Source organism: Leguminivora glycinivorella, chromosome 12, assembly GCF_023078275.1.
Source record: "Leguminivora glycinivorella isolate SPB_JAAS2020 chromosome 12, LegGlyc_1.1, whole genome shotgun sequence".
NCBI lineage: Eukaryota > Metazoa > Arthropoda > Insecta > Lepidoptera > Tortricidae > Leguminivora > Leguminivora glycinivorella.
In genome coordinates this window covers 17,346,628-17,372,432 of record NC_062982.1, presented here as the reverse complement: position 1 = coordinate 17,372,432, position 25,805 = coordinate 17,346,628, and the positions used below count along the sequence as shown (strand labels likewise).

Sequence of the window (25,805 nt, the reverse complement as noted above, 5' to 3'; positions counted from 1 at the left end):
AATTATTAGAAGAAGAAGTTTGTATTGTAACGCTTTATAAAAAATACCTCAATATCAAAACAGTCTTCAAATTGTAGGTACAAAGATCCTCTCTCAAAGTCAAATAACTCTAGATCCAAGAGGAACCGTTAGGCCTTTCATGGGAAAATTCAAAAAACCAGTTTGCATGGAGCTTGTAGTAATATCTACAACTAGTTGCAACAGGTGTTTCCACATTCTTCGGCCCGGTCGCGTCCCAACAACACTGACTTGCGAGGATATTAGTAAAAAACCCTTGCAATGTTAAGTTTACGATTTCGAACATGGAATTCACCTGATCTTATTACGGGGGCTTGAGGGGGCCCAGGGCATAAAGGCGAGGGGGGAGAGGGGACAACCGGTCGCGCGAGCGCAGCATACAGCGCTAAGCGAACCCGGACCTTCTGAAATACGTTTAAAGTCCCGAACTCGTTGAGGTGGTACCTTGAATAGCGTCAAAAACCTTTTTATTAGCCTGCGATCGAAGGACAGAGGCCCGTGGCGGCGGCCTCTCTCCGGCCACTTTCATCCAAAACTACGCATCTCCATTCACGATCTGATGCGCGTCACCAAATTTGGCAGAAAGAGGTCACCCCGTGAGATGACCTGCAACCACTTTTCAGCAAAAAGTCTGCAGAACACTTGTTTACAAATAGCTACGAATATACAAGTCAACAACTGCCAACCAGTGCACAACATGCCACATCAAAAAACTAATAATTTTTCGTGACCCAAGTTTTTGTTATGAACTTTGCATTACGGATGGAAAGAAGTTCTGTCGTTTCCACGGCAATAACCGGGAAAGAATAGATGATTACACCAGTTCAACTACTTGTCAGAAAATTTCAGATATAAATTGTCGTCATTAGCTCAGCACATTCGTAGTACCATCATCTTCCGCTTTCAAACATTATAATAGAAATTATTAAATTTAATTGCAGCTCTTCATGTCTGTGAGAACTCTACAGCCAAAATTTACATTCTTTTGAATTCGCTACTGACTCATTCTGTTTCGTAGGTATGCGAGAAATCGTGAACGTGAACGCGAGGTATCCTGGGCGTTTCCGGCGATGGACAAGGCCGTTTTAATGATATTGTGCCTACCTACTTAATAAAGATGTATCATGATCCAAAACAATCAAATAGCTAGGTAATTACAGACTCGATTGTAAGCTATACTAAAAAAAACCGGCCAAGAGCGTGTCGGGCCACGCTCAGTGTAGGGTTCCGTAGTTTTCCGTATTTTTCTCAAAAACTACTGAACCTATCAAATTCAAAACAATTTTCCTAGAAAGTATTTATAAAGTTCTACTTTTGTGATTTTTTTCATATTTTTTAAACATATGGTTCAAAAGTTAGAGGGGGGGACGCACTTTTTTTTCCTTTAGGAGCGATTATTTCCAAAAATATTAATATTATCAAAAAGCGATCTTAGTAAACCCTTATTCATTTTTTAATACCTATCCAACGATATATCACACGTTGGGGTTGGAATGAAAAAAAATATCAGCCCTCACTTTACATGTAGGGGGGGTGCCCTAATGAAACATTTTTTTCCATTTTTTATTTTTGCACTTTGTTGGCGTAATTGATATACATATTGGTACCAAATTTCAGCTTTCTAGTGCTAACGGTTACTGAGATTATCCGCGGACGGACGGACGGACGGACGGACGGACGGACGGACGGACGGACGGACAGACAGACATGGCGAAACTATAAGGGTTCCTAGTTGACTACAGAACCCTAAAAAGTATCAAAGAAGGCATTGAAAAACCTTAACAAATACAAATGAGAATTGTCGCGTGAAAAGCGAGTGCAATTTCATTAACCTATGCCTGCCACATAGTAGACTAGCGTGCCTGCAAGATAGTTTTTTACCCGCGGAACAAATAGAATTGTCTTCACTCTTTAGTTGAAGCAGTTCGCTCAGTGGGGAATGTTATAAGATATTCCGAATCCTTGCAAGAACGGGCCAGTCGAAAGATCAGTCGCGCCGGTGAAGACACTAGTCGATGTATACTTTGTTAAGGTTCTCGAGGTTTCAGTTAAATTGGTTTATGGGTATGTTAGACTTTATGTCGTACTGCAAATGGAATGTATGGCCAGGTGTCTATAATGACGGCGCGCACACTCTGCACCAATTACTCATAACCTCGCGCCTCTCACAGTTCTTCGCATTCCATGGCTTCATTGAGGGTGTATGATGATACATAATGTATTAATTTTACGATAGGAAATACATTAAGTTATGCTTTTGGAAGCTTTATGCATCTAGCATCAAGTCTTGGCCGATTGTTTCCTTCTGATTGGCCAGTCTGGTATGGTTTTAACCATGTCGAACAGTCCAATTAATATGAATCTGTCTCATAAAATGTCAGTGCAAATAGTGGTTTAACACAATTTATTGCCTACGCTTGATTTTGTCATTATTTCTGCCCTTTCGTCGCACACGCATCCTAGGCTCGCGCACAAAAACGCGCACGCGCGAAGCTTCCATAATCATAACATAACTCTCATGCTTGCTGGCCATAAAGAACGTCGTCAAAGAGAGAAAAATGCAGCAATTTTAATTAACAGCCTCTTAAATAAGTTATGACTTGATGATGCTAAGTCGGTCTATCGTGGTATAAAGACAGCCAAGTATGTGTCGACACTGATGGCGCTTTTTCTTAAGAACCCTTTAAAGGGATGTTTTAATTGGAATAAATATGGTCATAAAATTTGCAATTGCTTCCCTGCCTTTCCGTAAAGATTATTGCTGGAACTAAAAACATCAGACAGACAAGCGCGGTCGCGTGATAAACGATATAACGTCAGGTCATCCTTTTCGCACTATTTGTAAGTGCGATAGGGACGCACCGATGCCATAAAGTTTATCCAACTAATGTGTTACGCCTGCGCCCGCAGATCTTGACGGAGTTACAGAAGAACTGTAGTTAATTTAGTCCCTTAATGGGAAGCTATGGGAAGATTTCTAGAGAATTTCCCAAGTTATCTCTGGCTAGCCGGCTAAGTACAAGATATGACTATAGGTAATCCTTAAATCTTTAAAATTTCCCATTCGAAGTATTTTTACTTGCAACATTTTGCGTTTAAGTGGAGTAACACAATTAACTCCACAGGTAATGAAGTGGTTGCCATTAAGTTGTAAATACCACAGAAAGTGATACTCTGTGGTTCACAAAACCTCAGTATACTCAGCCAATATAAGCCTGCCTTTTGGTTATGCTAGTCTTGAAGGATCCAGAGATCAATTAACACTGGGATGAGTACTTGTGTATGCGTACAAAATATCTTATAAGGAAAAGGCAGGTGCCAAGCCGGCTCTATGTATATGAAGCCTAGCGGAAATTCGTGTCCATTTAACATACATGCATACATAAATAAACACACCTGTACTCCCAAAGGGGTAGACAGAACACAACAGCAGCAAGACAATGTGTGTGTCATGAAACTGCTGAATTTCAAGGCTACTTTTAGCAATTAAGGAGTTGAAAACTACATTGTGTTATTGTTTATTGCAGTTACCTACACTCTATCTCAATTCCAACTTTTATGACACCCACGAGAGGAAAGGGGGTGTTAAAATTATTATTATTAACACACACACGCACACATTTATTGCTTCAATTGCTTGCTAAATCACTAGATCACTCGTAATTTAAAACTATTTTAAAAGACTGTATTTACCTAACTACTTACAATTTTATTATTTTAGGAAGGTGTATGCATGTATTTCTTACGTCGGTCCCATAAATATCTAGAACATTTAATTTGATGACAAACGTTGGTTGAGGAACCGTAAATATGCAATAAAACATCTAACGGAGAAAGCACAATACCGCCTCTATTAAGCACAAAATTAAATAATACGATAGGATTATTAAAAGAAAAGATTAAACCCTAACACTATTAATTACTCCAATTATAATTACTTTTTGACTTTAATCATTAGAGGATGAATAATAGGTACCATTATATATTCTGTGATAATAGTCTAAAGTGAGGGGAAAAGTTTTGTGTTACATTCGGGTGCAAATGTATTTTACTTCTCGTGTGTTAAAAAACTGAAATCAGGCACTCGCTTCGCTCGTGGTTCAACTATAGAATCCTTTCACTTGCTCGTTTTTCAATTCCACACTCGGCGTTAAAATACAACTTTGCCCCCTTGTATAACAAATAACTATTATGACTTTAACCATTAGAGGATGAATAATAGGTACCATTATATATTCTGTGATAATAGTCTAAATTGAAATGGGCTTACTCTTGGCCACAGACTAGCCAAAGGCAAAGACGAGGCCTTCGACGGAGTAATCTCGCCCAGAAGATATAAATTTTATGTACTTGTCTGTGTGATTGGTATATATATATAACATTTAGATGAAACTTATGATTTGTTACTGTTTGTAACATAATGCTATCGGTAAATCAATTCGCGTGAAGCATTAAGTTAGATAAAAAAATGAAAATATCTTACAATATTTGTAGAACCACTTAATCTCCACATCACCATGCAATAAAGACAATTATGGAATTATCTCGCTGACATTCACATTCTCTCCGCATTCCTATCGTATCGCCGTAATTGCAAGCGGCACTTCAGGCTCGTGCGATGTCAGATATACACTAAACAGTACATAATGTTACACTGTTGACTTTCCACGGCCTATGCGTTCACAGCACAATTCTCGGGTGCTAACAATACTGGTCCGGTTCGAATTTTTATAACCGTCAGCAATAAACTTTGATACGATATGGACCGGATATGTCAGTGTCAAACATACTATACAACATACATAAATCGTTTCTAGAACAAATTTTTGATGAAATTGAAATTCGAATCGGTATCAACAGTAATTAAAGCTATTTTTAGTCAACTACGTGAAACCTTACGAATCTTAGATTCAAAATTTTCAAGTTTTAAAAGTCCACACAAGAGACCACCCATCGGTACCCATACAAGAGATATCCTAAATTACAATGAGTGGTGAGTTAAACAATTTCCTCTAGAATGTAAACCTATCATATATATATATATATATATATATATATATGATGATTATAATTAAATCGGACTTAAAAAGTTCTACCTACAGCTTAAGCTTAGTTCGTGAGCCGTATACGTAGAGTACTCGTAGTGAACACGATAAATTAAATTATAATATAATCCTTGCATTTAAGAACTATACCGCTTTATATGGCTAAAAGCTCGGGTCGTGTTGCAACGTTGTGAAAGCCCAGCCAGCACAGGGCACTAGCCAACGTCACAATCGCTTACACTCCGTAGCTCCTATCGCTCTTCTGGGGATCGATTTTTGAATTTCGAACGCACGAATTCGCCGTTCGAATGTCTGTGGAAAACGACGGAATTCTATTTTTGAAAAAGGACAGCTAGTAGTTTTAAAACTAGTGGTAATGGCCACTCGATTCTGTTAGTAATCGTAAATCGCTAGTAGTGGAGATATTATTGAACGAATTTCACGAAATCGAATGGCCGAGATTCAAACAAACACACACACACAAACTAGTTTAGGTTAATTAATTTAGGTTTAGTGAACTACTAGGGTCCGACTGAAAACCAGCGTTGCAGTAATTTACTGCAACATTATGCTGAGTCGGGGCCCTTTTTAATATTCATGTTTAACCTAATTATTTTAATTTTAACATTGTAACATTGTGATCCATACTAATATTATAAATGGGAAAGTGTGTGTGTCTGTTTGTTTGTCCGTCTTTCACGGCAAAACGGAGAGACGAATTGACGTGACTTTTTAAGAGGAGATATTTGAAGGGATGGAAAGTGACATAGGCTACTTTTTGTCCCTTTCTAACCCCCCACTTCTTTAAAATGGGGGGTGGAAGTTTTTATGGAGCATTGCGCAGTTTTTGAATTTAAGGCGAGCGAAGCCGCGGGCAAAAGCTAGTATTAAATAAAGCCATTCTATGTCTATGTCCAAAATCGGTTCTGTGTAGTGGCGCAACAGAGACTGCGTTACCATCGCCACGTAGCGTCAACGAACGTCAGTTCGGCTAGGCCTCCAGGTCCGCTCGAGCTCGGGCTAAATGGAGCACTCGCGGACACGATTACATCAGCGGCACAATTTACTCTGTGTATAGAGCCTATAATGGCGTAGAGCGCTGGTTGCCAACCGGAGGTTGTGGAACCTCAGGGGGTCTGAAATTTTGATTCATGCCTACGAAGAAAGGTCACAGTTTAGATTCGTTTTCTATTTAAATGTTATGAATTAGGTATAAATTGATTTGATGCTTATGGACTACCATTGCATGATTTGCGGGTAAAAAGGCGTTCATCTTCATGTAGCGCACAGTAAGGTTTACATGAATTTCCTTCCACGAACTGTCCGACTGTCTAACGAGCTTCATAAGATGTTATCAGTTTCTCCCAAAACCTCACTGATATTTAAGGTTCCAAAACTACGTTGTACGTCACCGTCGTATCATAAAAACTATAGGTACATTTATTGTTACCAACCGATGGTCCGACGGATCGTAGGCAACAAATTTAAAATTATAGGTACGCATGAAATGCATATACGATATGTTTTTATTTTATTTTATGAAACGTCACATTTGGAAATATCAGAGCTTACACTTAGAATTTATCGAATTATGGCAGCATGTCTGGTCTGAGGTGAACAGCCAGCAAGGACCCCACCATCTAATATTCTACACTAATATGGAGTATTAGCTACTAATCAGGTTGACAACTGATATAGAGCGACGCAGAACCGGTACAGCTTAGAATTCAGACGATAAATCACCTGGAACTGGAACATATACGACACTAGCTAGTTAAGTCTAGCGGAGGAAAAGGTACGAAGACCTAAGGCTACATAGGAGCTACATTTTTTATGCTTGTCAATTTTTAAATACAGCTTGTTCTGACCAGTCTATGCTAGGTTACTTTATTTAACTATTTTTACATAATCCCCAGGTCCAAACTTGCTAAGACTCACGGTCCTGCCAAATAGTAGATAAGTTTTTTTTGATAGCTATAGGTGATATTTGAATTATGTTCAACTGGAGCATAGTATATTATGTATTTGCTTATTTTGCTTTGTTTTGCTCGTTTTTGATACAAAACGAAATAAACGGTATTTCCTGCATGAAAGGTATAAACTACTGGCTGATTTTGGACCTATTTCTTGTGTAATTGAGCCTAAGATAAGCTAGATTATTTAAATGTATGCTACTCAGTTCTTCGATGTAAATATTAGCTACAGGATATCGGATATCTAACAAAGTACGAATGTATGCATCCACACTAGTTTACGTCCGCATAATATCTCTTATCCATTAATTACTCATTTTACTAGTAGATAGATTAAACAACGCTTGATATTCTCTAAGAAACCATTATCACCTATTATCAGTTATCATTATCATCATTATCCAGTTGCAACAAAGGTGGGTTTAGCACGACTGAAAAGTTTTATGCGCATTATGCGCGTTGATGTCTTTTACGCAACAAACAATGACAATTTTGCTGGCGTGGTGTTGTGTTGACAATTTGACATAATCTCACGTAATCTTCAATTATTTCTTGGAATAAAATTTATAAAACCCATATCGCTAAGGAGAAGACTAAACAGTTTTTATGTATGTATATATAACCTACAAATTCACAAAATATAATTTCACTTTTAACATTGCCAAAACGGACGTATTTATTTAGGTAGGTACTTCTCTACTAAGTCTACTGTCTTAATAGGATCGGAAAACATATTGTAGTCGTCGGTCTAAATTTATCATAGACTTCATAAATACACATATTTAAAATATACCTAATTAAATTCTGTGTTCTTATCTTGCTTCCCTTTCGAGTCCTAGGTCCGTAATTGTACACACAGGGATCAATAAAAAGAGAAACTTAATTCATACAGTCTGTTAATTGATCCCGGAGATAAATTCTCGTCCATTTCCGTGTTCCGTTTTTGCACATCATACCTCTACATTTGAAATGACAGCAAGTGTAACTGTCACGACGGATGCGCGAAGACGGCTCAATTCGCATTCTCGCGCGCAAAAACTCGAGCGACTCACGCGCATTGCGCGTGTTTTTGCACGAGCCTAGCACGCGTGCAATATGCAGCGCATTACCGTGCTACGTTATACGATGCTCATAATGGTGGCCGATCATATTTTAACACTTTAATATGGTTATGGAAATTTCTCAAGTTTTTGTATTTGGAGGGTTGAAATCACAGGGGAAAGTTTCTGGGACACGAATGACGCGATATAATGACGTTGAAGGGAATAAATTCTAAAATGAAAATTTCCTTTACTACGCCGTTGAATATATTGCCTGGTTATTAGTGATATTGTTTTGATGGAGACTGGCGTTTTGTAAGTACAACCACAGATACATCGATTTATTGGTAGTTCAAGGTTGATTTATTGGTATTTGTAGGTTCAAGGTCGTGTCAAACAAGATCAAAATCGTCACAAATGATGAATTTCGAATCGGTCCCACGCATTATCTTTGTAAATAACGTTATCTTTGAACCTAACCTGCATTATTTGTATTGCTGATTGATTACATAAAATGTGTATTATAGAACGCTCAGTAACCGCTGAGTTCTTGTTTGTTTGTAAAGTATATCTACAGTGAATACCGGAAAAGAAAAATCATTATCCTCTCATAAATAGCTTTACGTTTTTATCTTCAACTAGCGACCCGCCCCGGCTTCGCACGGGTACTATACCTACATGTAAACCTTCCTCTACAATCACTCTATCTATTAAAAAAAACCGCATCAAAATCCGTTGCGTAGTTTTAAAGATTTAAGCATATATAGGGACAGAGAAAGCGACTTTGTTTTATACTATGTAGTGATAGTGATAAATCATATTTACCGTTCTCAAATAAGTGAAGTGCGCTATTAGTAGGTTACCAAGCTACCATTTACAAATAAAATAAATCATTTATAATTTAAACGAGTCAAGTTTGATTCCTCGGCTAAATATTACATTTGATTGGTCGATAGTGTGAAGTAGAGATGGGCTGAATATTCGGAATTCGGCATATTTGGCAAGTGTTTCAATTTTCGTAGTCGGCCGAATAGTTCGGTTATATTGCCGAATTACCAAGTACGTAACTATAGCGTAGCGTAGGTTACTTGTATTTCATCGTATAATCCATACTAATATACTAATATTATAAATGGGAAAGTGTGTGTGTCTGTTTATTTGTCCGTCTTTCACGGCAAAACGGAGCTCGTCAATTCGTGATTTCATTTTAAATGGAGATAGTTGAAAGGATGGAAAGTGACGTAGGCTACTTTTTGGCTCTTTCTAACGCGAGCGAAGCCGCGGGCAAAAGCTAGTGACATTATAATTTAGCATTCTAAGGAAAGTGTGTAAATGTGCGTCAAAATATAAATACAATTATTTTTGTAAACAAAGTAAAAAGTAGCTTAAGAAAGAAAAAATAATTTTATTAGTCAATCTGTATCAGTTATCAAGAATGGCATTTCTCCGACGCCAAAAAAGCGATACGCCGCTGGCTCTTTGCGCAAGCGCGATAGAGATAGATATCTAAGCGCTTCGTTTCGTAGCGTTTCGTGAGTTGCCATAGCCACCCAGTAGGTACTAAAATAATTATAGGAACATTTTTAATCACAACAAATTATCCAACCAATAATAAAAATTTAAAAGATTTTAACTCAACATAAAATTTAAAAATGGCGGTAAGAGGTGAACCGAATATCGCAAAGTCGAATTCGGCAAAGTCCGTATTCGGCCCATCTCTAGTATGAAGCAAGTCGGAAGCTAGCGGTACCGAAGCTCCAAAGAACGAGAAAGCTCGGCCGACGCCCTCGCATCGCATCCAAATTATACGTGAGGCTTTACGAGTTTTACGACACAACCTTTTTATTTTTTTTACAGTTTATAGGTTGTATCTCTTGGCTATAAGGATTAAAAGAAGTTTTGTGTTGGATGGTTTCGGCGAAGCTCCTTTAATGTTCAGAATTTACATAATATCGACAATTCGACCATATCGGTAAAGCGCGATTAATTCAGACGTGAGAACAAACGACAGCTCAGGTCCGGGTCTTTTTAATAAATATGTAATGGACGATACTCCAAAAGGGGTAGATGCGTGACACTTGATGGCGCCTCGCCCGCCTTATGTAGATGTTAATAAATTATTAATGTTTTCACAAGCTTTTGATATAGCACTTAATTATTCGTTTTAGAGTAATGGCTTAAAAGGCTTACAATTCTTACAAGCTCTGTAATAAAATAATGACATACTCATTTACCCAACATTCAGCCTTGAAATTTTCATACCGGTACTTTAGGCTTAGGCATGCATACGAGTTCTACTTTTGTGCTTTTTCGATAGTTATTATTTTTTAATTCAGGCCTGCCTGATCAGTGAGATTTGTTTCAAATTTGTTACTTATTTTATTTAGTTTAAAAAGATTATTCCATCTCAGGTAGGTATGAAATAAACATTAAATGTCATATACAAAGAAAAAGTTACCAAGTGTTCCGAGCTGGAATCGAACCAGTGTACTCCGTCTACCGGACGGATGCCTGAACCACTCGGTCATTCATCGATACACGAAGGCAAGGAATTATTATTATTTTAGAGGTACGAAATAATCAGATATCCCAACTGTTGGACGCGGTATCAGTGTGAGTTAGTGCTTTAGCGCACCGATGACAGTGATCGAACGTCTGCCGCTTGAAAACGTGTAGTACTTATAAATACGTATAAAATAATATGCTATTACACCACCCACCTCGCAAGGTGTCCCACACCACACGTCGTATGTAGGTACTTATCCGTGTCGTAAAATTAACAAGTATCTATTTGCAATTTTATACGATCCAAGTAGGTATTAATCATTCTTACTCGTCGACGAGTTTTTAATCCCTGACGCAAAAACGACGGGTCGGGACGGACGTGTCTGTCTGAGTGTGTATCTGTCTGTGGCATCGTAGCTCCCGAACGGATGAACCGATTTAGATTCAGTTTTCAGTTTTTTTTTTGTTTGAAAGCTGAGTTCGAGTCGGGAGGGTTCTTAGCCATGTTTCATGAAAATCGGACCACTATGTCGCGGTCGGGGGTTTTCTCAAAATTTTAATTTTGTGGTTATCTATCGTAAAGTTACTAAGCAATATTAAATAGGTTAGTTATAGGTAGCCCGATAAAACTCTATTTACCCAAGTTTTTTATGTACATACGTGCTCTGACTTCTCAAAGATCGATTCTTATAAAAAAAATCTATTAAGTATTTTCTTCACAGATAGCACGTTTCCGTGTTTGATTTAATAAGAATAAGAACCCAGTTTGGTTCTTATTTTTTACAATTTTAAATTAATCTTTTAGTAAAATCGATGATTGTCAAGGTTACTACTTGAGTCTTTAAGCATCTTTTGTTTTACGTGCTATCAGCTGTATAGGAGTCTTATCAGCATATCCCCTGCGTAGAAGCTTTTAAGCAGCGGGGTCATCATAGCCCGATAGGCCGCCGCGTGCGCAGCCCCGCCCCGCCCCGCCGTCCGTTAGGCGCAGCCTCCGCTTTGCATAACGACCTGCGCCTAACCTCAGAGCGCACCCACCGCTACCTGTGCCGTAGCCACACAGATGAATCAGATGATATGATGTATAGTTAACCGAATTGAATCCTAGGCCACTGTAGAACCTTTGCATAGTAAAAGACAATGTGACTAATATACTAGCAAATAGAACTCAGACAGCACAGTGAAAAGAAGACAGGGTTCTACTCTAGGAATTCTAGGATTTAAATTGGTCGACTGTACAATGTAGGCTGTTAGAGAAATCAAGCCGCAATATCATTCAAAAGCACAGATTTTTTTGTTTAAACAGAAGTTTTTATTGAATGAGGAAAATATCACTGAATGAACCCCACTTCGCTCACAATCTTATTTCGTTATTGTGGACGAGTTAAGTAAAGAAATCGATTTTGCTCTGAGCCACTAGGAAAATCAAAATACTGGATAATTCGGTACATTTTAATTACCCCGTGTGGTGACGGGTTAAGAATTTCACCACCCCCTTTCTTCCCGTGGGTGTCGTAGAAGTCGACTGTGGGATATGGGTTAAATTGTGGCGTAGCGTAGGCGAGAGGCTGGCAACCTGTCACTGCAATGTCACAATTTGGATTTCTTTCAACCCCTTTTTGCCAAGAGTGGCACTGAAACTTAGTAGTTCAGGTGCTCTGCCTACCCCTTTATGGGATACAGGCGTGATTATATGTATGTATGTATGTATTTTAATGTACTTTAACATGATGACAGATGATTCTCTTGGTTGGGAAGAGGCGAATTATTGTTCAATCCGGTACGCCTACGACGAATTTTGTAATCTTACATAGACACTACCTACTACTTTGCTCTAGTATGAGGTATATGACGAAAGAACAATGCGTTTTTAGTATTTATTATCATTTACCAAGACATATCATTATGGTGTTTTTCTAAATCAGTTCTAGTCACTATAGGTCGAACAACAAAATAAAAAAACATACGGAGAGCACATCTCTATGTGACCAACCGAGATATCCTAGAATGTCCTTGCCTTAAATAGAAGTTAGGGCAGTAGCAATAAAGCTATAAAGAATATCCTGAACGACCTTATTGGAATGCGCGGCGTGGTCGCGGGAACCAAAACAAAGGCGTACGCGCACCTCGACTTATATTACTTCGACCACAACTTGGTCGACGTAAACACATGTCTTTTCTAGGTCGCACTGTTCTCCGCAGACCAACAATCATAGAAGTCGGTCAGAAAGTTCTAGCTTTAACAAGTAGACAACCTAGATAGATACTGAGAAGTGGTCGAGAGGTCATGGCAATTTACGTGCAGCCGTAGCTTTGGTTTTTGTAAATACAAAGGATTGTTTCAAGGATTCTCTAAGCTTCTACGGCATATAGGATTGGGGCATACCAGAATTGTAGAGTTGTAGTAAGCTAGAACTAATATAGCAAAGGAGATGAACTTTTCGAGTTAAAGTGGTGGACTGAAAAAGTTTACCTGATAGATATTACATCGATTATACCAGATCAGGCATTAAAGGCATACCAACGTATTATATGTGGAGCTTTTAGAGTGCAAGAGAGCGGCGTCCTCCGAGCTTTCAGACGCGAAGGGCTTTACGGCAACACCTCACAGAAACACTGGAGCGGCGCGAGCAAACAGGTTTAGATTCAAAACCGAACGCTCGACTCATCGCGGCAAAAAATCTAACTCACCTTGCAGCTTCTTCTCCGTCTCCCAGAACTTTTGCAGCTCGGTGAAGTACTTGTCGAGGATGAACACCTTGGAGAGGCCGAGCGTGGCCATGGCGGGCGGCGCTGGCGCATCCCAGGCCGCGGCCGCGCCGCAGTATCACACGCGAGCTCTCGCGAGCGCCGGCAGTGGCGAACTGAGGCGCCCCGCCGCGCGCCCCCGCTCCGCGTACACAAAGCTACGAGGGGTTGCCAGACGGTGGGCTTTTCCAGATATACCGCGGATTTTCATTCCATTCGTGATGTAAAGCTGAGTTTAGACCGGCAAGTTATTGCTGCAAGTTTTGAGACTTAACTATAGGTAAGAGTGAGTGGCAAATATCTGCATCTCTTTCTTGCATATACTTCTGTCTCAAAACTTGCAGCAATAACTTGCACGTCTAAACTCAGCTTTAGACTTGGAATAGCTTCCTTGGTACGTGTCGGTCGAAAGCGTTCGATACAATCGGCCATTTTTTTTCACAAATGTTTGTGGTTTTGATACGTAATCCCAATCATCATAAGATTTTACAAATGTATGCATATGCATAGTGTAGCGGCGTTTAATTGGTGAGGCTACTTACATTTGTCCAGAGGCGCTTGTGGGGCCACGTGGAAACACTTTGGGAAAATCCTCACACTAAAACGATTGTCACATATAAACGGAAGCTTAGGTCACTGGTCGGAATATCACTTAAAATGTCAATTTTCACGTTTGTGTCGCGCCGGTGCACCGATAACTATTTTTAATTCGTAATAACGGGAGCGCAGATCATGGCGCTCGCACGGTCGAAGTGAGAGTTTTTTCTATATATCCGCCAGGTGCCGTGGCAGGCGCACCGGAAAGTCGCTTTGGGACTTCTGTAATTGCCAGCTCCAAAAAACTGTGCTACATATACATGGAAAAAGTATTCTTTCAAAATTGTGTTGCCTTGTATGTATGAAAATGAAATAACTATTTAACTATATCAAGAAAAGAAATTAAAACTAAAAATCTCTGTTCCTCGACGGAACATGCCGCTCACCTTAAAAGACACGGAGTGACTTTTAAAAGAAATAAAAAAAAGAAACTATACGAAAGTATACCAAAATATTTTATGAAACTTATATTTAACTTAACATTAAGAGTCGTAACGATTGTATAAGTTTATTCTAAAGGTAAGGGACAGACCTTCACAACAGGTCGTTTGAACAACGTGTTCCCGCTTTTCAATGTTACGACGCGAATAACTTGATCGCTGCCCGGATGGACAGCATTAACGCGCGCGAGTTTCCACTGCAGCGGCGGCAGGTGGTCGTCGCATACCACAACAACAGTACCTTCACGAACGGCGGGACCGCGGTCTTGAAGCCACTTTGTACTTTGTTGCAGTTGATGGAGATATTCACGACTCCATCGACGCCAGAAATGCTGGACAGCTTGCTGTATCCAGCGCCAACGTGTAAGACGATTAGGGTTCTCGTCTATCAGAGAAACGTCCGGTAGGGCCGTTAAGGGCTCACCGATTAAGAAATGGGCCGGCGTAAGAGGTAAAGGATCCGCGGAGTCCGAACTCAGAACGCAGAGCGGACGACTGTTTAATACAGCTTCGATTTGACACGTCAAAGTGTGCATACAATCATATGTTTGCGTTTGTGTACCTATTACGCGATGTAAATGAGTTTTGAAACTCTTAACAGCCGCTTCAAATAATCCACCGAAATGACTAGCATAAGGTGGTTGAAAATGCCAAGTTAATCCTTGTTTTAAAGTTTGTTGATTAAGGGCACTCATGACCGAATCATTACGTAAAAAAGTATATAACTCTTGAAGGTAATTATTACAACCAACAAAGTTACGTCCGCAATCGGTATATATATCCGTACAATATCCTCGACGGGACGTGAAACGTCGCAACGCGGCTAAAAAACCTTCCGTGGAAAGTTCGGAAACTAACTCAAGATGTACAGCTTTAACGCTCATACATACGAAAACTGCAACGTAACATTTTATTATTTTTGCATTACGAACCTTATTAGCGCGTACGTAGAATGGCCCACAAAAGTCACAAGACGTTTTACTAAACACACGTGCGGGGCGCAACCGAACCGAGGGTAACATTCCCATGCGCGGCTGGCAGCGAGTCGGTCGAGCGCGGAAGCATTTGATACAACGATGTACGCGGAGGCGAACAATATCACGACCAGAGATAATCCAGTATCGCTGTAAGAGCGAGTTTTGCACGCACTGCGAACCGGCATGTAGTTCCTTTATATGCGCATCGTCAATAATAAGATTTGTAAGAGGATGTCTTTTAGGTAAAATCAATTGATGTTTTGATTCAAAAGGTAAAAGCGATTTGTGAATACGTCCGCCGACGCGTAACAAACCATCCTTATCTATCATGGGCGTGAGACGCCGCAAACGAATTGACGGAAGTTTATTTGACGAAATCCTTTTAATGTCGTCTTCGAACACTTTTTGTTGTGTAATCAATATTAGTCGATTTAATGCAAAATTGTACTCTGGTACGGTGACGTACTTTGGGAATGTTTGTTTATGTTTCTTGCATTTATTGTAGAAACGAAATATGACTGCCGTGACGCGAACTAATTTACCTAGCGACGAAAATCGCGTTATAAGAGTGTCGTCGTCCGGGGAAGGAGGCAATGTGGACACACATGCGTAACTAAGACTTGCCGAATCATGTGTATTGCGTTTTTCCTCGTTCGTGTTTACCACCGGTTTTGGTATAGGCCAGGAGTCGCGACTTTGTTGGAGCCATGTAGGACCATGGAACCACAAGTCATTTTGTACGAGCGCGGCGGGGAGCAGACCGCGAGACGCCGGGTCAGCGCTGTTATCAGCTGACGGGACGTGACGCCAACAGCGCGCCGGGACACGGGACAAAATCTCACTAGTGCGGTTCGAGACAAACGTTTTCCATTCGTGCGGGGGTGACTGAAGCCACGCGAGCACGACGGAACTGTCAGACCATGCGTACACTTGATCGGGGTGAATGTGACCACCGTAAAGATGCATAACTCTTTCAATTAATTTTGATAGGATTACACAACCCATCAATTCCATTCTAGGTATAGTAAGGCATACCCGAAGAGGTGCAACGCGACTTTTAGCCATGACTAAATAGGTTTGAACTCGCCCGGTGTTGTCCGTCAGACGTATATAAACACATGCTGCGTATGCAATTTTGCTTGCGTCGGCAAATCCGTGAATTTCGATTGAATCGAAGTCGTCAGTATTGAAAATATGACGAGGAAAAGAAATTTGCGATAGGAGCGGTAGCTCGTTAATAAAACTCGTCCATGAGTTAATAATATCGATAGGGGGTTCTGAGTCCCAGGAAATTTTGGCTAACCATAGCAATTGAATTAAATGTTTGGCAAACAATGTCACCGGAGATAATAACCCGAGGGGGTCGTAAATTTTTGCAATTTCGGAAAGAATCGCCCGCTTTGTACAGGCCTGCGAAGAACTTTGAACTTTGAAACTAAATGCGTCAGATCTTGGATTCCATTGAAGTCCAAGGACCTTGACCCCTTTGTCATTTTCCATTTCGGCAAAATGAACATTTTCGCGCCGCTCACCATGAAACTCTGTCGGTCGCGTGGCAGCGAGAATGGCTGGCGAGTTACTTTGCCACTTTCGCAATTCGAACCCGGCCGTGGCACAAATACCTATCAGCTCCTGCTGCAGATTGAGGGCTTCGGCTAAGGTATCTGCGCCGGTCACCACATCGTCGACGAACACGTCATTTAGGAGGACTGGCGAGGCGAGCGGGAAACGCTCGGCTTCGTCATGCGCGAGCTGTTTAATTGTGCGCAAGGCGAGATAAGGGGAACTACTGATACCAAAAGTAACGGTACGCAGCCTATAATCGCACAGAGGTTCCTCTGGCGACTTGCGCCACAGGATGCGCTGAAAGTCCCTATCACTCTCACGTACAAGAATATTCCGATACATTTGTTTAATATCAGAACAAAATGCAACTTTATGTACTCGAAATTTTAGAAGTACATCTACTATGTCTAAGTGTAACTTAGGCCCTTTTAGCAACGCATCATTGAGCGCGTAGCCACTCGTTGTGCGACAACCAGCATCATAGACAACACGAGTTCGGGTAGTGTCGGAAATCTTCGACACCGAGTGGTGCGGGATGTAATAACTCGCGCCAGCGGGGGTTATCGTCCGCGAGCTCCATGTGGTTAAGATCCACATACTCCTGGAGGCACGCGTGATACTCCGCCTTCAGCTGGGGGTTTCGTTCTAGACGGTATTCCAGTTTGTGGAAACGTGCTAGAGCAATTTGCCGAGACTCGCCGAGGGGCGGTGCATCGGGCTTGAATGGCAGAGCAACTATGTATCGCCCTGTCTCATCGCGCGTATGCGTCCTTTGGAAAAAGGATTCGCATAGCTTTTCTTCGGGAGTGTAACTCCGCATCTCTGGAACTGACTCCAGCTCCCAAAACTTCTCGAGATTGTCGTTGTCGAACGACGTAAAACAAGTATGGCGTGGAGTCGAAATATTAGAAGTAAAGTTGACTTTACCCCTAGTAAATAACCAAATACACTATTGATTGCGGTGGGTGTGCCAGGTTTACCCCTGACTATACCCTCACGAATGACATCCATGAAAATGTCCTCGCCAAGTATCATGTCAACCGGCTGAGGTTTATGAAATTCAGGGTCGGCTAGAGCGAGCCCTTGCAAATGAGGCCATTCCCCGTACGGTGCTAGTGGTACACTAGGCATTTGACGGGTTAATTTTGACAAAATAGTAGCCTCCAAAGGAATACTTGGACTTTGTTTGCCCTTGGGCGAAATTGAGCACACGAAGGTACCCCTAGGGTTGAGCGGTAAATCACCGACACCTACCAACGGCTCGCTGACATTTCGTCGCGGTAAATTTAATCGTTGCATACACGATTCAGTAATAAGAGCTGCTTGTGAGCCCCCGTCTAACATACAACGAATTGTAGCAATTTTATTACCTTCGTAATAAAGGTCAACCAACGCAGTTGACAGTAACACCGTATGAGGCTCAATACCTAAACCTAGATTATTTTGATTCACGCCGTGAACAGCTGTCGGGCTCGGGACAGCGCCCGCGCCGGGCTGCGACTGCTCCGTTAGAGCGAGCGAGACGGCAACTAGTTCAGCGGCTTCATTGTTCGCCGGGAAGGGTCGCGTACGCGTAAGGTCCGAATCTAAATGAATTAAGGTGTGGTGCTTCTTATTGCACTTACGACACTTAAAACTTGATTTACATTTACGTAAGTCATGTCCGGAACATAAACAATTATAACAAATGTTATTTGTTTGAACAAATGTGAATCTATCTTTAGTAGACAAATTTAAAAATTCTAAACATTTGTGAAGTGAATGGAAGCCTTTGCACTTCACGCAAGATCGAACCTTATTCGTATCGACATACGGTCGAGTTTGGTCTGACGTATTCGTAATTAAAACCCGTTTAGGTGTAATTTGATTTGAATTTAAATTATTTTTATTTGTTGTAATTAAGGAATTATTTTTTGTGGACTGTATGTGGGAAACTGTAATCATCTGTTCCGCCGTAAGTTCGCGCTCTAAGAATGTAATTAAGGTTTGGACTTTAGGTATTTCACTTGGGTTGGTTAAAGAACGTTCATATTCTTTTCGCGTATTAACGGGAATTTTACGTAATAATAAATTTAACAGAACGAAGTCCCATTCTTTAATCGGAAACTCCAAAACTTCAAGTGCTTTAATATTTTCGTGGTAAACATTAAGCAAATTTCGCATAGCAACAGCTGATGAGCGCGCGGAACAAGAATCGATATCGAATAATTTATCTAGATGTTGTGACGCAATAATGCGTTTGTTGTCATAACGGGATTTTAGAACATCGATCGCAATTGAATAATTACTTTCCGTTATGGGAATTGATTTAATTAAATTAAATGGTTCGTTTTTAACCGAAAGTAGTAAATACCTAAACTTTTCCGCGTCAGTGTAGGCATTGTTGTTGTGGACCAACGATTGAAATAAGTCGAAAAAGGCGGGCCAGCCAGTAGGTTCACCGTGAAATTCAGGAAGCGACAATTTAGGCAAGTTTCGACGGTCGTTCATAAACGTGTCGTGTTGGCTAGGCACAGGAATGCGGCTCGCTCGCCGCTTTTCTACATCTACCTCCTTTAGGTTATTTAAATGCGTAACTATCGCGTAATATAAATCGTTGAAATCATTTCGAATCTTAATGTTGGCTTCTTTGTTGAAGCTATTAGACTTAATTAATGCCTTTTCGATCTTAGTTTGAATTTTGGTAAACTTTCGCTGGTGTGCTGTTAAATCGGAAGTTCTTGAACGAAATTGTTCTATATTCGTTGCTGCGAACTGTAATGCTCGTTTTAATTCGTCGAGAATTAGATCTCGCTCGAATAAATCTTGTGTCATACACGATGTGTCGGTTTCGACACCGTCTGTAGGATTCGGTACCATTTTGCCGTGAGCAAAGATGGCGGAAATTACAATGAAAAATTGAACTACAAACGTATGTAATTGGAATGATGGGTACGTAATACCGCAAAATACACGGGCAACACAACGTGAGAAAGAAAATCCGGATCGAACGGATCAAAAAACTATATGTAGCGGCGTTTAATTGGTGAGGCTACTTACATTTGTCCAGAGGCGCTTGTGGGGCCACGTGGAAACACTTTGGGAAAATCCTCACACTAAAACGATTGTCACATATAAACGGAAGCTTAGGTCACTGGTCGGAATATCACTTAAAATGTCAATTTTCACGTTTGTGTCGCGCCGGTGCACCGATAACTATTTTTAATTCGTAATAACGGGAGCGCAGATCATGGCGCTCGCACGGTCGAAGTGAGAGTTTTTTCTATATATCCGCCAGGTGCCGTGGCAGGCGCACCGGAAAGTCGCTTTGGGACTTCTGTAATTGCCAGCTCCAAAAAACTGTGCTACATATACATGGAAAAAAGTATTCTTTCAAAATTGTGTTGCCTTGTATGTATGAAAATGAAATAACTATTTAACTATATCAAGAAAAGAAATTAAAACTAAAAATCTCTGTTCCTCGACGGAACACATAGTACTTAAAAATGGCATTGACTCACGTAAACTGATAACCCTGCTAAGGCACTAGTCCCACCAAAAGCGAGTAAACTATGAGCTATCGGCTATAAAAACGAACAAAAGATAGTCGCTCTCGTGTAAATAAAAGAGAGAGCGAGCGATTTGTAGCTCATAGCTCGGCCATGAACTATATATAACTCGCCCGCTCTATCATCGCGTCTCTTTTATTTACACGGGAGCGACTATATTTTGTTCGTTTTTATAGCCCATAGTTTACTCGCTCTTGATGGGACCAGTGCCTAACTCCTGATGCTTGCATGACCACTCTTGCTTGAATTCGAAGTATGTACATATAAGTAGTTATAAATGGTGCAAATTCCGTTATTTTCTTACATTTTATCTACTTAGTTACATTTTAACGACCGTAGTTACAACTTAAATTAGTTATGTGTTGAATAAATTATATTTTTCAAGAAACTAATGTTCAATTCCAATTTCTTAAATAACACAATTTAAAAAAATCTATTTTCTCCCATATTAAAGATCTTTCATTTCTTTTACCTACACATATAGCTTCTCTCTTATGGTCCTTTGAGCCGGACTCGAAGTATTTGAACCAGCGACCCGACTTTAAATATTTAGAATTCGTGTGTAACAATAAGAATGCAAGAAGAGTAACGGAATTTTCTGTTATAGCAAAATTTCCTGTTGATATTATTTTTTGTGTAAATCGTAAACTTTTATCAAGACTTATTTTAATTTGCACCTGGTAACCCTATCCGCGCCGAGCGGACACCTACTTTTGGAGTAGAAACGTCCCGAGTATTCGGCCGTCGACACACATTAAACCCAAACAACTTCTATACCACTCCTGAAATTAGGAAGAATTTACCCAAATATCCGATGACCTGGTTATTTGTACCTACTGTGACATTTGTACATACAATTGATTAAATGAAATAGGTACTACTATAAATTTGCTAGCAGAAATACCTATTTTAATACACCTGCTTGGCAATGAACTGAAAAGAACAACCTAATATTCAGTAAATTTCGGCGTTTCTGGTCTAGAATGAAGTCCCCTACAGCTCAAGTTTGGTTGAGAGCTTGAGAGTTGTAAACGTCTTTGCACCGGAGTACAGCCACCCAAAAGTTCAGCGCCGCGGCGAGGGGGGGTGGAGGGGGAACTGGTTTGTTTATCTCCCTCCCTCAGCGGGAGCTTTCGTAGCCTTACAAATACTATCAAAACAGTCTTAGGCTTATGAAATAAAAGTATGGAAAAGGATTATATCGCGTAATTAATTTACAATACATATATCCCGACGTTTCGAACATTTTTCAGGTTTCGTGGTCAACAGGTGACTGAGGAAAACTTACATACACACACATTGTAATGTTTGAATGTTCGAGAAATAATAATAAATGGATTTAGTTTGATTAGTCAGTAATCTAGTTTTCGTATAAAAACAGGCGGAGCGCGCGTTGAACTCTAATGTGTGACACGAGTATGCGCACGCGTCTAAATGTATGTGTTTTTATGTACGAAGGAAATTATTCTTGGTTAATTTGTATCTGTTTGTTTTATGTAAATTTATCTATCTAACACTTTAAAAAAATACAAATTATACAATATGAGAGAATTACTTTGCTATTTAAAAAAAAATTCGCAGCAGACATTTTTGCGTTCCTATACTCCATCTTCGACTACTGCTTCCAAGGGTTTGCTTTCCTAACATTTCTCTTTCACTTCATAATCCCGGGTTTGAATCCCATATTTGTTCCTGAGTCTTGGATGTGCTCTATGTATATATAAGTAATTTGTATATTATATATATCGTTGTCTGAGTACATGCAACACAAGCCTTCTTGAGCTTACCGTGGGCTTCACTTAATCTGTGTAAGAATTTCCTATATTTGTTTATTTTATTTATTTATTTTTCTTTATTGTCTTTAGAGCTTTCTCCGTTTATCAAATCTTAGCATTCCAGAAAAGTGAGTTATTTTTGTTGATAAAACTAAAAAGTCACAAAAGCTTCATAATGTTTAGCAAGATATCTGATCTGAATGTATGTATTCTCGGTGGCTTAGAGCTGATACAGACCCAACTGCATGATAACTGCATGCTGTCAGCACCCAGTTCCTAATACATATTCCTCTACAATTGGATAGCAGGTGCCGTAGCCGAATGGCGTTTCTCCGACGCGAAGCGAAAACGAAATGCCGCGAAAGGTAGTTTGGCTCTGTCACACCAATATGCAAGAGCGATAGAGATAGATATCTACGAGCGTTTCGTCTCGTGAGCGTTTATGCCATTCGGCTACGCACCCCGAAGACCCCGATCATCTGTTCTTAGCGACGCGTGAAACGTTCATCTTCTATTCCTCTCGAAATATAAACTTTTCAATAACATAATAAATAGGTACCAATATGCAAAGTTGACATTATAAAAATTCCTGAAACAATAACGTCACTCACGCCCTCTGTCTCACTGCCAGCACACTCGATGCATTGCTCTGAAGGTTCACACTGCGCGCGCGCCGAGCTTAGCGTGCAAGCACGAATGCCACCGCTCTACGTCTAGATGGCGCCTATTATCTATCCGTCACACTTCAGGAGACCGATTCACAATTAACTATTTATTTTTTACAAGACCTCTAAGTTCGCTTGCGCTGTAAAATGAAGCAAATATGAGTGTGTTTAGTAAAACGTCCCATTTTTGTCGGTTACCATTAACGCGAGATTTACTTGTATCTTTATTTTATATGAATAAACTGACAAAGCCGCTTTATGGCACACTCGACAAAGTGGGACGTTTTCCCGTGCACACTCACAAATGACGATAGTCACCAACAAGTTTATCACAAAAACTCGTATCAAAACCAGTTCAAACCTATCAACATAATGTGAGAATTGGCCTATAGTCCTGCACTATTTTTGAGTTAGATATCAATGACGAATAATATTGATTAAGTTGCAATAATAAAGAATAAGTTTGATCAGTTGGGGAACAGTAAGGGATAATAGAAAAAAGTACTTTTTACCCACCGATCATAGTGTCGAAATACGGGCTATGTGGGATGTTTATAAAGGTTTCCCCAGCGTATATAGAATTACCTACGCTGTGGTCGATGTGTAATATTTCTACAATCATTGCAAGCAAAAGTATTAATTATGTGCAATCGAAATAATCGCAGATAAATATACCTACAGAGAAACCTAAGGATCCAAATGAAAATCTTAATGAATACTTTTATTACGCGGGCGAAGCCGCGGGTAAAAGCTAGTTCAATATAAAATGGTGGGTTAACCTTGGGTCCCATATTAAACCTCGGATTAATCGTCCATTTTCGGTGGTGCAAGTGACCCTTATAGTATTACCTTACCACTATATTTTCCATTGATAGAAGTTCCCTCGGGAAACAAACGCAGGCGATGCGGGCAGTGTCAATTACATCATATAATTATCAAACGGCATTCCTATGCGTATTTATGTGTATATCTTGCGAATCTATCTGTAAAAATTGGTACCGTACTATATTCCGCTTCTACTGTGCTACAGCCTTTTACCGGTGAATCCGTGTAAAACAACGAACACGGGTGAGTCCTTATCTAGATTAATTCGCGTCGAGAAATACGTTCATTTTTAGAATTGCGGAATCACAGAGGAAGAAGGACGTTATTGCTGTTTAGATCTTACTCACGTCCTGATTTATAAGCTGGTAAAATCATATGGACATACAACGTTTTGGGTTTTTATCAAAAGTACAGTAAATAAAATAAAAATAAATATTACAGGACATTCTTACACAGATTGACTGAGCCCCACGATAAGCTCAAGAAGGCATGTGTTGTGGGTACTCAAACAACGATATATATAATATACAAATACTTATATACATAGAAAACATCCATGACTCAGGAACAAATATCTGTGCTCGTCACACAAATAAATGCCCTTACCGGGATTCGAACCCGGGACCGCGGCGTAGCAGGCAGGGTCACTACCGACTGCGCCAGACCGGTCGTCAACAGTATCGTGAGGGTTTAGTCTACTTTTTGATTTATTTTAACTGGCTTCGTATTCACATATTTTTACCGTTCATGTTGATCTTACGGATGTAGATGTAATTTGTAATTGTAAGAAAGTACCGAAAAAATACATATTTTTCGCTTATGAAATTTGCAACCGGGAACGGCTTTGTGCTATGCTTCGCTCTGTCATGCAGCAAATGCTGAGGTTTTCCCTTTTGTCACACTTTAGCGGTTTTTTTATACCGTCATAAATTATTGATGTTATATTCCTTTTATTTCATGTCTATTTGTTTCGTTTTATTTTTGTTTGAGTGACAATGATTCTTCTTAATCTTCTTTTCGATCAAATTTCTACAGGGTATTCAATAATTCCTATAACTATTTCAGTTCTTAAATCAAGGCGTAAACAGATAATTTTATCCCCCTTATTTTCATCATGACGCGGCCGCTACCACCACACGAATCTCGTAGCAAGTAGCAACTTTGTTGCACAGAAAATAATATCTAAGTAGTCTTCCATTTCTGTAAGACTGTGGTACAGTTAACGACGTCACTGTCATGTTTGTCGACCATTAATTGGGTCCATTAGGAGAGTTTGCCCATAATCGAAACGTTAAGCAGGATGGTTGGTGATGGCACCTTTTCGCACACATTAGAATCGACGGTTGCAACTCGGAGTAAATGACCCCATTTTTTTCACACCCATATATCGTAATGTAACTTCCCTATACTAACTCGTATAGGTACCTACATATAATATGTTCAGAAGCGTTACACTTATATGAATTAAACATATTATGAATAGTCATGATGTAAAAATAGGATATAAGGTGTTGTTAAGTCCTTCCTAATTATCTTAACTGATATTTTTATTACATTAAAAATTTTAACAACTCTGAAAAATTTACTCTTCTTACGTCAACTAAAATGTACGAATGACCACATCATTTTTCATGATGTTGGTCCCATATTCAAAAGTTTCAAAACGCGTATGCAATGCACACTATGCACGTTAATTAACTTAACTTGATCTGACTCTAAGATACAACGCATTTCTACTTACACGCCTAAAATGTTTTCTATGATTTCCTGTTTTCATCAATTAAGATAACATGAATTCATGATACGTACTTAGATAAGGTAAGGCATGTGTAGAGTAGGTAAAGGCATCTCCAAGTAATGACTATGAAGAAATGAGTAGGTACCAGAGTTTAGTTCACAGTCCTCACATTTTCGTTAAAAGTAAAAGACGGGTCGAAGCTTTTGCCTAACTGTGCGCCAAATGGGGCAATCCAACGGCAATTAAACCTTCAAGTACAGGCTCACTTAACGTCTGACTCACCAGGAATTGTGGAGGGATAAAACAAGGGTACAGTGTTGCGTCCTGTAAAAACTGGACGATTGG

The 25,805-nt window shown here is 39.9% G+C and overlaps 1 protein-coding gene across 2 annotated transcripts in view; it reads right to left on the bottom strand.

The window, feature by feature from the left end:
- The window catches only part of LOC125232023 (unconventional myosin-IXAa), a 66,238-nt gene that overhangs the window by 10,129 nt on the left and 30,304 nt on the right, over positions 1-25,805 (bottom strand). The window contains exon 1 of one of the 2 annotated variants that reach the window (XM_048137634.1): positions 13,273-13,464. The exons of the other annotated variant lie outside the window; for it this stretch is intronic. Within the exon in view, the coding sequence (XP_047993591.1) occupies positions 13,273-13,363 (91 nt within the window). The 5' untranslated portion in view covers positions 13,364-13,464. Of the gene's footprint in view, positions 1-13,272; positions 13,465-25,805 lie in introns of those variants that run through there. 2 annotated transcript variants of the gene reach the window in all.